The following is a 17,829-nucleotide window of genomic DNA, read 5'->3' on the forward strand; positions in this document are numbered from 1 at the left end:
AGAGGACATTAGTAAGATGGAAGATCTGGTGCTCTCCGCGAGACACCAACAAGAAAAATATAAGAAGACATGGGCACTCTGGCACCAATTTCTTTTCGTCGGAAGGTACCTCCCTTAGAACCTCAGGGTGAGGCCAATATTTCAGGACCGTCCTGAATCAACCAGAACCCTCCACAGCCTTCTCCTCCCTATATTACAATTCACCCCTCCTTCTTCCCCTTCCTTTCTCTGCACTCCACTTCTTATCCTTTGGTAGCTTTCTTGGCTCCTCGGGAGGCTCTCTAGAATCGGGCAATTAGGCTTAGCCCGGATGGCTGGTGGGTGGGCGGGGGGCGGAGGTGGGAGATGGAGGATAAATGTTTATACACTTGTTGCCTATTATTAAAGGACCCTGTTGGAGAGGGCCTCGGCCTTTCGACAAGCAATCATAAAATACTTGACACCTGACGCATTCAGATGGGTTTGAAATGTATTAATACTCTACCACGCCTTCAGTCCAAGTGAGGAAGTATGTATATATATATATATATATATATATATATATATATATATATATATATGTTTTTTTTTTCTTCTCTTCCTCCCCCCCCCCCCCTTTTTGTCCTGCCTTTCCTCCCTCCCCTGATGTTTCTAATGTTTGTATGTACTGTATTACCTATGCCCATGTTGGGCTTTTCTAAAAAATAAATAAAATCTATATTTGAAAAAAAAAAAAAAAGCAGACAGCCAGGCAGACACTCGAATGGGTCAGAAAGCCAGAATCAGAGGCAAAAGCGTAGTCACAGGATTAGCCAGGGTCATCAACAGGCGAGGCCGAGAGGTACCAAATCAAGAGCAGAGCCAAAGTTAGGAACAAGCTGGGTCAGGAACAACCGACAAGACAAAAGCAGGATCCAAAATCAGTATGTGTAAGCTAGGTCAGCAACAAAGGGAACACACTTGAAGTACATAGGACACGGGGAACAGCTTTAGACCAATCAGCACTTGAGCACAGGCAGGAGCATCCTTAAATAGTCCGTCTGGTGCCAACATGCACTGTGTGCGCGCCCGTACTCGCATTCCTGTGCGCATTCCTCCGCCTAATTGCCATTGTGTGGAGATTTATGCGCACATGCACATTTCTATTAGGCAGACATCTCACAGGATTTCCCTGACACTGACAAAAAAAGCTTTGAGCAAGTTTTTATGCAGAACTTCACAAGATCTTGCACTTTCCAGTTTTAGTAAATCAACCCCTTTGTGTTGCTGCTATCCCTCTTGTGCTAGAGTCAGTTAGTTTATCCTCCCTGGCGGTATGATTATTTCGGATTTTAGGTGCTGAAAGCGGTACAATTATTTTGCATGGAAATTTGGCGTTTTATATTGTATTGTATTGTATTGTATTGTTATTTATATTGTAATTATTAACAATAACACACTTAAATCTGTCCAAACAAGAGTCTAGTAGATATCCCGGGTATGATAAAGTTTGAAACACAAAAACATAAATTATAATATAATAAATAAAAAAAAATAAATAAAAAAGAAAAAAAAATAATAATAATAAAATAAATTTCCCCACGATTCACTATCGCTCAATTCTGCAAGTGTTCTAATTCACTATCGCTGTTTTCTAGCTGGTCTAAAGCCACTTTTGATGTAAAGGGACACTTTTTGGTTGCTATGGACAATCTCCAGTTTCCAGGCAAAAAGAACAGTATATATAACATAAAACTGCATGCAGGGCATAGGACAAAGCACTGGGGACAAAAGGGATGTGAAATAATTTCATACAGTACTGTAATCTGTAAGATTACAGTACTGTATGTGTTATGGTTTTTACAATTTTTTGAATTTGCCGCCAGGCTCCGCCCCCGTGCGTCGCGCCGCTCGCAGGGAACGGAGCCTGGCACGGAGAGGCTTCAGGCAGAGGACGGAACCCACGGACACTGCGGGGGACATCACAGGATCCCAGGGACAAGGTAAGTAAAGCCACACCAGGATCCTGTGATGTAATCCTGAGTGTGGCTCGGGGTTACCGCTAATGGTCCTGAATTTTAACCCCGAGCCACACTCGGGAAAACCGCCAGGGAGGTTAAATCTGTCCAAACAAGAGTCTAGTAGACATCCCGGGTATGATAACGTTTGAAAAACAAAATCATAAATTATAATATAATTAATAACTATAAATAATTATAAGAAATAATAATAATAAAAATTATTCAATAATGTAATCAAATCAAAAACACTGAAATTTGCTCAGTTGCAGAATTGTCGCTGTCATTACTTTCAGTGTTTGATGATGGATTTCCCCACAAATCACTTTCGCTCAATTCTGCAAGTGATTCTAATTTATTATCGCTGTTTTTCTAGCTGGTCTAAAACCACTTTTGATGTAAACGGACATTTTTTGGTTGTTATGGACAATCTCCAGTTTCCTGGCAGAAAGAACAATATTTATAATATAAAACTGCATGCAGGACACTGGACAGACCACTAGGGACAAAGGGGATGTGTAATTATTTAATACAGTACTGTAATCTGTAAGATTACAGTATACTGTATCTATACTGTTTACTTTTTGAATTTGGCGCCGAACTCCGTCCCCGTGCATCGCAACGCTCACAGGGAACGGAGCTCGGCATTGTGAATTGAGCGAGACATGGCGGCTCGCAGATCACAGCGGGGAGACATCGCAGGATCCAGGGGACAAGGTAAGAAAGCTCTTCCTGGATCCTGCGATGCGATCCCGAGTCTGGCTCGGGGTTTCCGCTTTTGGTACTGAAGTCTCACCTCGAGCCACACTCGGGAATACCGCCAGGGAGGTTAAAGGGGACACAGTGGGGTTGATTTACTAAAGGAAAATCCACTGTGCACTACAAGTGCACTTGGAAATGCTGTTGCTGCAGATCTGATGGGAAGATCTGAAATGAGGGGAAGCTCAAAAGCTTCAAAGCAGAACTTACTTGTGCAAGGACTTGGATCACAGTTCTAAAGGATAAAATTTAGTGTCCTCAAAGTATTACTAAGGATTACTGGAGTATCCCACAATTAGCCACTACCCATCCAAGTTCAAGTTCTCATTAAAGCATCAAAAAGCATACCCCTGCGCTGGGTAATGAGTATGAAGAGTGATCAGAATTGTGTGCCTGGCTGCGGGGCAATTACTGATAAAAAGAACCCTGGGCATCTACTTAGCGGCTCCTACAGTCAGGGCCGTTTGAAGGAATTTGGGGACCCCAAGCAAAATGGACATGGAGGTCCCCCAACCCACCCCCCCCCCCAACGTACCGCGCGGCAGGAGATTAATTTTTCTATTCCCGGCCGGCCGGACTGAAAGGAAGTGAGCACTCAGTGTGTGCACTTCCTGTCAGTCCTGCCGGGAACCGGAAACTGAATCTCCTGTACCACGCGGACTGCAGGAGGAAGGAAGAGGATCTCGGCCACGCTACAGGCTGCAGTTCATAGGAAGCGGCAGCCAGCGGCGCGGCTGGGGCCCTAGGCCAGCTCGGGGCAACAAGCAATTGTTTGTTTTGCCTGTCCTGTCGCGACGGGCCTGCCTACAGGGGTAGCACAACCACATGTGGACACCACACGAAGAATAAAAAAAAACTGCAGATATATGGATGTAATATATACTATATATATATACAGCATCTCACAAAAGTGAGTACACCCCTCACATTTTGGTAAATATTTTATTCTATCTTTTAATGTGACAACACTGAAGAAATGACACTTTCCTACAATGTAAAGTAGTGAGTGTACAGCTTGTATAACAGTGTAAATGTGCTGTCCCCTCAAAATAACTCAACACACAGCCATTAAAGTGACACTAAAGCTTTGTTTTTTCTTGTTTTTTTTAAAATAACAAACATGTCATACTTACCTCCACTGTGCAGCTCGTTTTGCACAGAGTGGCCCCGAACCTGCTCTTCTGGGGTCCCTCGGCGGCTCTCACGACTCCTCCCTGCATTAGATATCCGCCTAGGAAAAGTGCTCTCCCGAGGGGGTTACCTTGCGGGCGCACTCCAGAGTCATTCATTCAGCGTCCATAGAAGCCGAATGTATGACTCGGCCCCTCCCCCGCCCCCTGGCGCCTGAGTCATTGGATTTGATTGACAGCAGTGGGAGCCAATGGCTGCGCCGCTATCAATCCATCCAATCAGGACCCGAGACGCTGGCTTTTGCGTGTGTGTTCCTCCCCGGGACGAGATAGAGGGGGTACAGGTAAATAAAACGGGGGCTTGGGGGGGCTGCAGCATTACAGAAGGTTTACAACCCCTTTAATGTCTAAACCGCTGGCAACAAAAGTGAGTGCACTCCAAAGTGAAAATGTCCAAATTGGGCCCAAAGTGTCAATATTTTGTGTGGCCACCATTATTTTCCAGCACTGCCTTAACCCTCTTGGGAATGGAGTTCACCAGAGCTTCACAGGTTGCCACTGGAGTCCTCTTCCCCTCCTCCATGACGACATCACGGAGCTGGTGGATGTTAGAGACTTTGCGCTCCTCCATCTTCCATTTGAGGATGCCCCACAGATGCTCAATAGGGTTTAGGTCTGGAGACATGCTTGGCCAGTCCATCACCTTTACCCTCAGCTTCTTTAGCAAGGCAGAGGTCATCTTGGAGGTGGGTTCAAGGTCGTTATGTTGGAATACTGCCCTGGGGCCCAGTCTCTGAAGGGAGGGGATCATGCTCTGCTTCAGTATGTGACAGTACATGTTGGCATTCATGGTTCCCTCAATGAACTGTAGCTCCCCAGTGCCGGCAGCACTCATGCAGCTCCAGACCATGACACTCCCACCACCATGCTTGACTGTAGGCAAAACACACTTGTCTTTGTACTCCTCACCTGGTTGCCACCACACACGCTTGACACCATCTGAACCAAATAAGTTTATCTTGGTCTCATCAAACCACAGGATATGGTTCCAGTAATACATGTTCTTAGTCTGCTTGTCTGCGGGCTTTCTTGTGCATTATCTTTAGAAGAGGCTTCCTTCTGGGACAACAGCCATGCAGACCAATTTGATGCAGTGTGCGGTGTATGGTCTGAGCACTGACAGGCAGACCCCCCCCTTCAACCTCTGCAGCAATGCTGGCAGCACTCGTACATCTTTTTCCCAAAGACAACCTCTGGCTATGACGCTGAGCACGTGCACTCAACTTCTTTGGTCGACCATGGCGAGGCCTGTTCTGAGTGGAACCTGTCCTGTTAAACCTTTGTATGGTCTTGGCCACCGAGCTGCAGCTCAGTTTCAGGGTCTTGGCAATCTTCTTATAGTCTAGGCCATCTTTATGTAGAGCAACAATTCTTTTTTTCAGATCCTCAGAGAGTTCTTTGCCATGAGGTGCCATGTTGAACTTCCAGTGACCAGTATGCGCGAGTGAGAGCGATAACACCAAATTTAACACACCTGCTCCCCATTCACACCTGAGACCTTGTGACACTAACGAGTCACATGACACGGGGGAGGGAAAATGGCTAATTGGGCCCAATTTGGACATTTTCACTTAGGGTTGTAAATTTACACTGTTATACAAGCTGTATGCTCCCTACTTTACATTGTAGCAAAGTGTCATTTCTGCAGTGTTGTCACATGAAAAGATATAATAAAATATTTACAAAAATGTGAGGAGTGTACTCACTTTTGTGAGATACTGTGTGTATATATATATATATATATATATATATATATATTATATTACCAAAAGTATTGGAACACCTGCCATATGAACTTTAATAGCATCCCACTCCGTAGGGTTCAATATTGAGTTGGCCCACCCTTTGCAGCTATTATAGCTTCAACTCTTCTCGGAAGGCCGTCCACAAGGTTTAGGAGTGTGTCTGTGGGAATGTTTGACCATTCCTACAGAAGTGCATTTGTGAGGTCATGCACTGATGTTGGACGAGAAGGCCTGGGTCGCAGTCTCCGCTCTAACTCATTCCAAAGGTGTTCTAATAGGTAGAGGTCAGGACTCTGTGCAGGCCATTCAGGTTCCTCCACCCCAAACTCGCTCATCCGTGTCTTTATGGACCTTGATTTTTGTACCCAATTAGCCAGGTGTTAGGTCTGGAGACTTAATAAACCATTTGAATGCACCTTGCCTTCCAATCCACCTCTTTGGAAAAGTTTGATTGAAAACATATCTCACAGCAATAGCAAAGTGTGGTGGAGCACTTTTACGTGCCATTTTACAGAGAGATAAGAAAACATTTTAGCATACTGAGATCATTTTCCCAGTTACATTATCATAAAAAATATGGCCCAATTTATTATCCATTATCAAATATCCCCTCCCACTCCATAATTTGTGGATCCGTTTGAAAATGGCTTCATTCATCCAGTTTAGGTTCTTTTTAGATGAGTAATGTGCACTGTTCCAGTTGACACTACCATTGGGATGAAATGAGGATTCATCGCTGTAAAGCTCCATTAACCACTTAAGGACAATTTTTTTTGCTAGAAAATTACTTAGAAGCCCCAAACATTATATATGGTTTTTTTTCTAACACCCTAGAGAATAAAATGGCGGTCGTTGCAATACTTTTTTTTTTTGCACCGTATTTGCCCAGCGGTCTTAAAAGCGCACTTTTTTTTGAAAAAATTCACTTTTTTGAATAAAAAAATAAGACAACAGTAAAGTTAGCCCAATTTTTTTTATATTGTGAAATATAATGTTATGCCAAGTAAATTGATACCCAACATGTCACGCTTCAAAATTGCGCCTGCTCGTGGAATGGCGTCAAACTTTTACCCTCAAAATTCTCCATAGGCGACGTTTAAAAAATTCTACAGGTTGCATATTTTGCGTTACAGAGGAGGTCTAGGGCTAGAATTATTGCTCTCGCTCTACCGGTCACAGCGATACCTCACATGTGTGGTTTGACCACCGTTTTCATATGCGGGCGCTACTCGGGTATGCGTTCGCTTCTGCATGCGAGCTCGTCGGGACGGGGGGGGGGGGGGTTAAAATTTTTTTTTTAATTTTTATTATTTATTTTACAATATTTTATTTATTTTTACACTGCTTTAAAAAAAAAACAGTGTCACTTTTATTCCTATTACAAGGAATGTAAACATCCCTTGTAATAGAAAAAAGCATGACAGGACCTCTTAAATATGAGATCTGGGGTCAGAAAGACCTCAGATCTCATATTTACACTAAAATGCAATAATAAAAAAAAAAAAAAGTCATTTAAAAAAGTGACATTGAAAAAAATATGCCTTTAGGAGGTGTGGGCGGAAGTGACGTTTTGACGTCGCTTCCGCCCAGCAGTGTCATGGAGACGAGTGGGCGCCATCTTAGCCTCACTCGTCTCCAGGCACAGCACTGAGCAGGACGCGATCACCTCCACCGCTACCGACGGCTCCGGCGGAGGGCCCTCTCCCGCCACCGATAAAAATGATCTCGCGGCGAATCCGCCGCAGGGACCACTTTTATCAGAAAGCTGACCGTCGCATTAAAACGGGGATACCGGGGTTATGGCCGCTAGCTGCGGCCATAACAACGTTATCCGCCGGCAAAGTTTGGACGTACATCGGCGTGCGGCGGTCGGCGAGTGGTTAATTGCTGCCCTGCAGTTAGGACCACTCACAGTATTCCTTACTCCTGTCTGGTATCTTATACTATGCAGTTCTTGGACCATCTGCTCTTTATAGGGATGGAAATTATGACTTCAAAAAATTCAGTACTTATGGATCCAGACTTTTAGGACACTATATAAATATATATAAACTGTCAAGGGCAAACTTTGCGCTTTGCTCAGCAACATGCTAAGCCCCAACTAATAACATTCCATTGAGGATTGTGGTAGTAGTGTTGGAACATGGGATTGTAATACCTAACACACATTCCAGCTCCCATGCAGCCAAGATTAATTACTTAATTCCCTGAACAGCAACTTCTCTGGTTAGACTGTAACCACAATATTTTCTATTAAATGAAATAATTAGCCAGTCAGAGGAATGTTTCCAGGATAACCTTCTCTAATTTCTTTTACACTTTAAGTAATTCGTCCACAAAACCCCTATAATAAAGAATAGTTCATATAATAACGTTTTAGGTTTTGTCTGCTTCTCCCAGTCAGAGCATGGAAAAGAGCTCAATTCTGCCTCTGATCCCTTGTAGAGACCAGATCCTTCTCTAATGATGGACAGCTAGGTGATGAACGCTGAGAGCGAGGCTTGGATTAACTCTCTAAATAAAGACAACAAAGCTTCCCTTATGGAGTGGATGGAAAGGTGTAATATTAATCTTGCACAGGTTAATGGTTAGAGCAAATATGGTGGCCCACCTGCAGACTGGGTTGGGGAAGCTCCTCCACTTGGGACGGAAATATTTATCAACAATATCCCTCAAGAAATCTATAAAGATAAATTAATTTCACTTTTTCAGACTGCTGGACCATTGTATTATTGTTTTATCTTCTGATGACTTTTTTAGTAGACAGATTACACAAGTGAAAGCCAAACACCTGAAAGACAGCATGTCAGGTCACCTGAGACCAGGTAGGAGTCGGAAGTGCACCGCTAAGATAGTGGACCCTAGGACTGACTGCTGCGGATAGTACCCAGGGAGGTTCAGGAAGCAGGTCTACTGGATCACTAACACAGATCCCACTGGGAGCTACAGCATAGATTCCCCAGGGCGCGGAGTCTAAGAGCCAGCAGGTGTTCACCAGAGCCTCTAGTGGTGAGGATGGACTGCCCTGCAGTCTGGCTCCAGGTCGCGGCCCCTAGGGTCTCACAGCTCACACTCACTCTAGACTAAAGGAGAAGGAAGCAGCAGGCTGGAACAACAAGGATAGTAAAGGGATAAGGCAGAGGTCAGGGTGACCAGCAGACAGGAACAACAGAGTACACGCCAAAGGTTCAGGGTCACAGGCAAACAGGGATAGTCGGGGACACGCCAAAAGGTCTGGGTCACGAGCAGACAGGAATGGTCGGGAACACGCCAAGGTCGCTAACAGAGACAAATGAGGAGCACACGGCAAGCAGGAAACAGGAAGCCAAACACACAATGAATACACAATGGTTGATCAGCACCGCTGGCTTGCAGTGCACAGGTTAATATACGGTTCCCTGATAGGGCCTGGGGTGGAGCCATGCTTAGAGGAGAGGTTATAAAAACAGACAGGTGAGAGTGGCTGGCCTCTTAGTCTGAACACATGGGGAGAGGTAAGCTGACTGAGAAAGATTACTGCATAACCGTGACACAGCATGTGTAATGTACTTTATGTATCCAGGGCTGTGGACTTGTTTCCAGACTGTCTGGGGTGGGCTCCTTGACTAATCAAAGCTTGTCTGGGTGCCTGGCTGTTGATTAGCTTATTGTTAATTAGATCAATGTTTAATTAGGTTACTGTTAGCTGCTAGTTGTTCATTAGATGTACTGTTAGATGCACTGATGATATTACTGTTTAAAGTTTGCATTGTTTAGGATAATGTGGTCAAGCTCTTTTATGATTTTGTGTGGTATAAATTCTGTGTGAATTTACAAAAAAGGCAGTTCCTGTTTGCACCTAAGCTAACTTCGCCTAGTTCTTGGGTGCAATTCCCAGCTATAATACCTTGTTCCTGGTTCCAGAGTGGAGGAAGCAGCTCTTTGGCGGAGGCACCCAGGCAGTTTATTACACCAGGGTCACTGGGGAAGCTATCCGATTGGATGTTCCACCCCATGTGACTAGCAGCCATCTTGGGTCAGACAGAGCCTATTTAGGGCCCTGGCTTGCAGGCTTGTTTGGGTCGTGTAGGGACAGGTCACCGCCTGACAGGGACAGTGATTAGCGGCAGGGAGAGGTTCCACAGATGTAGGGAAAGGATAGGGACACACCATTTTACCTGGAGACCACCCCATTTGGGTCTGGCTTGGCCAGGCCACATTCCGCCCCTCAAGACAGACGCTGTCGACACATCTGTGCTGTGTGAAACTCATGCTTGGTTTGTAGATTGAAAAAACATTCAACATTCGATCAACTTTCACAGAAAACACACCTTAAAATCATAACCTTCTACATGTGCCAGTTCTCTAATGGGATTGTTTATAACCAGATCTTAAAGAACAGCCCTTGGGGCAAGGAGTACACAATGTTTTTGCATAAATAGTTTAAAACTTTGTTTAGTCTTTTTTTGAATACCGTCAAAAACATTATAAACAACACTAGTACACTCATGGAAAGAGATGTCATTTTTTAAGAATGTTGAGATCATGTCATGTGTGGATGCTGGTTAAAGGTAAATGCAAGGCAAAGCAGCAAGTCTCCACAGATGCATAAACTTACCTTACCACCCTGTTCAGGCACTGAGAGCACAGCCCCATATAAGTTACCAGGGTTCTAACTCACACAGGGTTTTGGACTCCCATGTGACAATGCTGGTTGGCCCAGTGCTGTCACATGAAGTGAGTCATATGCTCCTCCATAACCAGATACATAGCTCCGAACTGATTTTGAGGGACTGTCCCTGATTTGGAATAATGTCCCTCTTTCCTCCTCATTTGTCCCTCATTTTGGTCTGATCTATATAGTTGTTTTTTTTATCTTTTTATCTTTCAAAAAGTGTTTCCCAGTGCTAAACCTTTCCTCCAAATTCTAAATAGCTGCATTTGTAAATTTCAAAAACCAATATAAAGGAATAGTAGTGATAAAAAAGCACTTGTGGGTTTAACGAATCTTTTTTTTTGTTTATATAATTCTCCTTTAACCGCTTGATATCCCCGCTATAGCCGAATGACGGCTACAGCGCGGACCTTAATTCCCGGGAGGCCGTTAGATGACAGCCTCCCCTGTGCACGTGCCCTGCGCACGCCCTGCAGGGCGCGCACCGAGCGCGATGTGATCACAGAGTCACTGAGGCTCGACTGATCACCGATCCAAGTAAGGGGCCGGTCCCGGCCCCTTACCATGTGATCAGCTATCAGCCAATGACAGCTGATCACATGATCAAAACAAAAGCTCTGTGATGGTTTTTTCTTTCTCCTCGCGCTGACAGTGTGAGGAGAAAAAAAAGCCGATCACCGGCTCATTAGCAAGGGACATCGGTCCCGAAGAGGGGGAGGCAATAATGCCTCAATTGTGCCACCAGTACCCCCTGCCAGTGCCACCTGACATTGCTACCTGACAGTGCCCACAGTGCCCACCAGTGCCACGTATCAATGCCCATGAGTGCCAACTATCAATGGCTACAAGTGCCACCTATCAATGCCCACAGGTGTCACCTATCAATGTCCACCAGTGGTGCCAATCAGTGCCACCTAGCAGTGTTGCCTATCAATGTACCAGATCAGTGCCCATCACTGCCACCCATCAGTGCCCATCACTGCCACCTATCAGTGCCCACCAGTGCTGCCTCATCAGCGTACATCAATGAAGGAGATAAATTACCCTTTTTAAAATGTTATAACAAAAAATAAAAAAATAAATTTTTTTTTTTTTTTTTAAATTCGGTCTTTTTACATTTTTTTTAACAAAAAATAAAAACCGCAGAGGTGATGAAATACCACAAAAAGAAAGCTTTATTTGTGGGGAAAAAATAATAAAAATTTCATTTGAGTACAGTGTTGTATGATTGCGCAATTGTCATTCAAAGTGTGTCAGCGCTGAAAGCTGAAAATTGGTCTGGATAGGAGGGGGGTTTAAGTGCCCAGTAAGCAAGTGGTTAAGGGGGCGTGACGGGGGGGCGTGTCCTATGCCGACATACATTTGCTAATAGGTGTCATAATGGGGTCCCGCCAAGCACCAGTGCGGACCTCATGCGTGCTCTCACTTAACTCCTTCACTCTCCTGTACCATGCGGCTAGCTGCTTGGGGTCTCCGTACCGTGGGTTTGGTGACGGTTACTTTTGGAGGAACCGACCCCCTCGCTACTGGAGGACCTGTCACCTTCGCCAGGTACCACATTTAATGACCGGCTGCTATACGCTTTCCACCAGGTCTTGGTTACCCGCAGCAACTATTCTTCAACTCCGATGCTACATGTTACCGTGTGATTAACAGCTTTACTGAAGATTCAGCAACACAGTTCAACAGCACAACACACATAAAGCAGAGTTCAGTTCTAACTAACTATTGCAGGTTGCCCAGGTTCATACCTTCTAGACCAGGGGTCTCCAAGCTTTCTAAACAAAGGGCCAGTTTACAGTCCTTCAGACTTTAGGGGGGCAGGACTGTGGCCAGTGGAAGTAGAAAATGACCTGGTGTCAGTGGGAGGAATAGTTCCCCATCTTTGGTATTATTGGGAGGAATAGTGTCCCATCATTGGTGTCAGTGGCAGGAATATTGTCCCGTCATTGGTGTCAGTGGCAGGAATATTGTCCCGTCATTGGTGTCAGTGGCAGGAATATTGTCCCGTCATTGGTGTCAGTGGCAGGAATCTTGTCCCGTCATTGGTGTCAGTGGCAGGAACAGTGTCCCATCATTGGTATCAGTGGGAGGAATAGTGTCCCATTGTTTAGTGTAAGTGAAAGGACTAATGCCCCATCATTGGTGTCAGTATGAGGAATAGAGTAGCAGGAACTATGGCCCACCAGTGGAGGGCGGGGGGGAGATAATACCCCAAGGGCCAGATAAAAGCAAGCAAAATGCCACATCCGACCCCCGGGCTGCAGTTTGCAGACCACTGCTATAGAGAATCAAAGTTCATTCAGCAAAAGTTCAGTAATGGTAGGTTCCTAGTCCAGGGAGAATCCCAGCAGGATGACCCAAAAGGGAGCCATATGCTCCATTAGGACTACAGCTGCAACAGTTCTTCCTCTATAAATCCCATGTGGAAGAGAGGGAGCTCTGAGCCCTCCCCTAATATTTATGTGGCTTACCGCAGGGGGCAGAAAGCCCAGGAAAGAGTCTAGACAGAGTTTAACCCCTTCTCGGCAGCCTGTAATAGTCTGTATAGGCTGAGCAATGAATACAACAGCAGAAATACATTCATTGACACCCCATGAGCATTTGCTTCCATGCTGGCAGAAGACCAGCTTTTCTACTCAGGCTGTGGCTACTTTGGAAAGAAAACATACTGTAATACATTGAACACCTTTTGTTTTGATGCACCTGGAATGTATTTAGCTGATTTAAAGTCATTGTAAACATATTTTTATGTCATACTTATCTGCTCTGCGCAATGGTTTTGTACAGAGCAGCCCTGATCCTCTTCTTCTGGTGCCCCTGGCTTTCCGCCGCTGCTGAGGGCCCCAACAGCAAGCTGCTTGCTATGGGGGCACCTGTGTGCGCCTGATCCTAAACCGGCCTGTGTGCACCCCATAGACTTGGTCCCAACCCCCACTCTCTGCTCACTGGCTTTGATTGACAGCAGCAGGAGCCAATGGCTCCCATTGCTGCCTTCATGTCCACTGAGGAGAGAGGGAACAGAGAGAGACACTGCTCTCAAGCACAACACTGGATAGAGATCTGGTTCAATTATGTATTGGGGGGGGGGGGGGGGGGTGAAGGTTCAATTGGGCTTTAACCACTTTAAGACCAGCCACCACAGTTGTACTCTCCTGGGCGAATCGCCGTCATTGTACATCGCCCATTTTAAGAGCTCTAGGGTGGCCGCAATCGCTCCTGAGAGAGACAGAACGGGGATCTGTCAATGTAAACAGACAGATCTCAGTTCTGTCAGGGGAGGAGAGAGATCTGCTGTTCCTAGTGATCAGGAACAGCGATCTCTCTTCTCCTCCAGTCAGTCCCCTCCCCCACAGTTAGAAACACCTCCCTAGGGAACACTTAACCCCTTGATCGCCCCCTGGTGTTAACCCCTTCCCTGCCAGTGACATTTATACAGTAATCAGTGGCTATTTTTAGCACTGATTGCTGTATAAATGTTACTGGTCCCAAAAAAGTGTCAAAAGTGTCCGATCTGTCCGCCGCAATGTCTCAGTCCCACTAAAAATCGCTGATCACCGCCATTAGTGGTAAAAAAAAAAAAAAAGAATAATAAAAATGCCATAAATATATCCCCTGTTTTGTAGACACTATAACTTTTGCGCAAACCAATCAATATTCGCTTATTGCGATTTTTTTTATCAAAAATACGTAGAAGAATACATATTGGTCTAAACTGATGATTTTTGGGATATTTATTATAACAAGAAGTAAAAAATATTGTTTTTTTTTTTTTTTTAATTGTCGGCCTTTTTTTGTTTATATCGCAAAAAAAAACCAAAAAAACAGGGAGGTTATTAAATACCACCAAAAGAAAGCTTTATTTGTGGGAAAAAAAGGACACAAATCTTGTTTGGGTACAGCGTTGCGCGACCGCGCAATTGTCAGTTAAAGCAATGCAGTGCCGTATCGCAAAAAATGGCCTGGTCATTAACGGGGGAAAACCTTCCGGTCCTTAACTAGTTAATATAACATAACAAAAAAAAAAATAAGCAGGGATGATGGCAGTGCAGAGATCCCCCAATAGTCCCCTGAGAGATAGAAGAAAGCGGTCAGGTGGTTTAACTCTCCAGCATTTACCAGAAACAGAAATCCTACTTTGGCGTGGACAGACCCTTTAAATGGAATATAGTGCAGCTTACCAATCATTGGTGGATACATTGGATTTTTTTTTTTTTTTTTAGGCTATTTTCCCTCTGTTTTCACCCATTGTTCCTGCAAATAACACACCCCCTGTATTGGAGGGCCTACACTTTGGATGGAGGAGCAACAGAGACAACCTTGGACAGCAGCATTGTCAGCCTGGGGGAGGGTTAGATGGACTAGCAGATTTTGATACACCAACAAATTGAAGCCAAGCTCCACTTCACACTTTATAAGCAGTTATAAGAGTCCGTTTTCTTTCTTTTGGGACAAATATTTTACATAAAAGCTGATCATCATAAGCACCCCTGTCAGCGGTAATTGGTTTGTCTTAAAAAGTGGCAGCTGGTGCTCCATTTTGGGGGGACAGGGGCAAACAAACCACCTACCACCCCTGGTCAGTCAGCCAGTCTTCTGCCCCCCCCCCACCAAACCCCCCATCGCTCGCTCGTCCGTCCGCCCACCAGACCCGCACTTACCCCTGAAGTGAAGGACACAGCCGTATCCCTGGGTTGTGATGCCGTGGAGTGCGGGAAGACGTATAACCGCCCTGGACCAAGTAGAGGGGTCTGGTGTGCCTGCCAGAACGAGCCTATCATGAAGGGAAGCCAACTGGGAACTGGAACCGAAGACCAGGGGAGCCGAAAGTGTCAGACGCACCTAGGTGACGTGCGGCACACCAAGCCAGATGGGAGGCATGAGAATAGAAGCCCGTGCTTCTCCTACATAGTCCACAATGGGAAAGGGAAATGGTGAGGAGCACCAAGGCTTTGTGACACCCAAAAGTTAAATGATCATGCAAAATAATGAAAATATAAAACAAGCATTTATTGAAAAAGCTAAAATGTCACCTCTGATGAAGTAAGGGACACATCTCGACATTAAAAATGTGCAAATAACATTTATCATGCGTAGAATAATACAGTACTGTACAGTAAATCTAAATAGTTATTCTAAGTTGTGCGTCTGCCAAGTGATCCAGACGCGTTTCGACCAGTGTGGTCTTCTTCAGGGCTTGTCCTCGGATAGTACAATAGAGGATTCTCTACAGTAAACACACAGTTACATAAATACTAAATACACTAAATATAAACGTATGCAGAAAAAAAACTGCATATGCTAAAACAGATATAAACTTACATAGCTGAAAAAATTTACAAAATGCAATTGATTGGTGATGCCGGAAATCATCCAGAGTGGAGGTGGAGCAAAATGAAAGAAAGGGAACACTAGCAGCCCAAGTTTCCCAGACACAAGGGATAACAGATAAAAAATTAGAGCAATAAACCCAACAGCGATATATAAAAATATATATAAAAAATACATAAGGAAAATAAAGATAATAAGACAAGAAAAGTACTCATGTGTGCATACAACTAGTGGTCATACCTTCATGGAAAGATGGAGAGCTAATCATGTGACCCAGCAGCTGATGGTTGCAGATCAAAACAGTTATTAGGGAAATAGGTCTCAGGATCCGCTTCCTGATTGGACAGGAGGCTCCAGCTCTAATCACATGCTTTGAAAACATCTAGTTTAGGGGCCGGGCACATGGATTAGGGGGGTGGCGCCTCTGCACCCCATATGGATGGGCCGCCACTGGTCTCAATCCTCTAACTACTACATATGCAGGGTAGCTTGTTCTGTTGAAACACAACAGACTTACAGGCTAGATCACCAGCTGAAAATAGAAGACAGAAAGCCTAAAAAAGAAAACGAATGCAGCCATCACATCTAAGAATTTGTAATTGGTAATATAATAAACAATTGCTTTAGGTTTTAATACCGCTTTAAAGTAGTGTTAACCCCAAAAGCAAACATTTATATATTGCAGCTTACCAATTCTTGAATGTGATGGCTGCATTAGTTTTCTTTCTTTTTTTTTTTTTGGCTTTATTTCTTCTATTTTCATCTGGTGAACCAGCCAGAAAGTCTGTTGTTTTTCAAAAGCACAAGCTTTCCAGCAGAATGTGTCAGTTTACATGGATGAGACAAACCATTTAACACTGGCAGGGGTGGTTAAAATGATCAACATTTATTTATTTATGTAAAAAAAATCCTAGAAGGAAAAATACTGTTTGCTGTAACTGATTATAAAGTGTGAGCTGGAAATTGGCTTCCATTTGTTAGTGTATCTAAATCTGCTAATACATTTAAAGTGTTTGCTACCCCAACATGTCATATTCTTGATATGTGCCTGCTGTACCATGTACTTGTATGCAAAAGTATCCTTTTTTCTTTCTTTTGCTTCAAATGTGTGAAGTCCCTGGTGATCCTGCTAGTCCCCCTGCTTTCCTATTAATACCTGATCACACTAAGCATGAGAGCACAGCATGGTCAGTTCTCTAGCTATGCTGAGAACTCTGCCTGCTTTCCTCCAATGATCAGACTTGTCTTGACATGCCTCCCCTGCACAGCCTTTCACTGGGAAGACCAGTGTGCTGCTGTGTCACCTCCCCCCAGCCTTTATGCAGCTGAGAACAGAGGGAATGTGATCACTTATAAAAAAAGGAGTATAGAATGTATTTTAAATCTGTACAAAAATGTTTTGCCTTTCATTTCTATTTTAAAATGAATGGGTGATTGTTTACCATCACTTTACACTTTACTGTACAGAGCAGCCCTGATCCTCCTCTTCTCGGGTCCCTGGCTGGAGCTCCTGGCCCCTCCCTCCTGTTGAGTGCTGCCACAGCAAGCAGCTTGCTATGGGGGCACCCGAGCCGAGCTGCAGCTCTGTGTATCCATTCAGACATGGAGCTGCTGTTCGACCCCGCCCCCTCTCTCTCCCAATTGGCTGAGTTTGATTGACAGCAGCAGGAGCCAATGGCACTGTGTCTCAGCCAATCAGGAGAGAGAGTCCCAGATGGCTGTGGCACTCGTGCAACATCACTGGATAGAGAGGGGGCTCAGGTAAGTATTAGGGGGGCTGCACACTGAAGGTTTTTTTTTATCTTAATGCATAGAATGCATTAGGATAAAAAAGCTTCTGCATTTAGAACCACTTTTATACTGCTTTAAAGCAAACATTTATTATATTGCAGCTTACCAATTCTTAGATGCGATGGCTGCATTCGTTTCCTTTTTTTTTAGGCTTTCTTTCTTTTATTTTCATCTAGTGAATCAGCCAGCAAGTCTGTTGTTTTTCGAAAGCACAAGCTCTCCAGTTTACATGGATGAGACAAACCATTTAACATTGGCAGGGGTAATTAAAATGATAAAATTGTATTTATTTATGTAAAACCTTTATCCTAGAAGGAAAAAAACAGTTTGCTGTAACTGATTATAAAGTGTGAGCTGGAGATTGGCTTCAGTTTGTGTATTTA

General features: G+C 44.4%; 1 protein-coding gene across 1 annotated transcript in view; it reads left to right on the top strand.

The window, feature by feature from the left end:
- Positions 1 to 9,132: 9,132 nt before the first annotated feature.
- The window catches only part of LOC141144174 (tissue factor pathway inhibitor 2-like), a 40,486-nt gene continuing 31,789 nt past the window's right edge, over positions 9,133 to 17,829 (top strand). The window contains exon 1 of the mRNA XM_073629597.1: positions 9,133 to 9,164. Coding sequence (XP_073485698.1) covers positions 9,155 to 9,164 — 10 coding nt within the window. The 5' untranslated portion in view covers positions 9,133 to 9,154. The remainder of the gene's footprint in view (positions 9,165 to 17,829) is intronic.

The sequence above is a fragment of the Aquarana catesbeiana genome, linkage group LG05 (assembly GCF_042186555.1).
Source record: "Aquarana catesbeiana isolate 2022-GZ linkage group LG05, ASM4218655v1, whole genome shotgun sequence".
Lineage (NCBI taxonomy): Eukaryota > Metazoa > Chordata > Amphibia > Anura > Ranidae > Aquarana > Aquarana catesbeiana.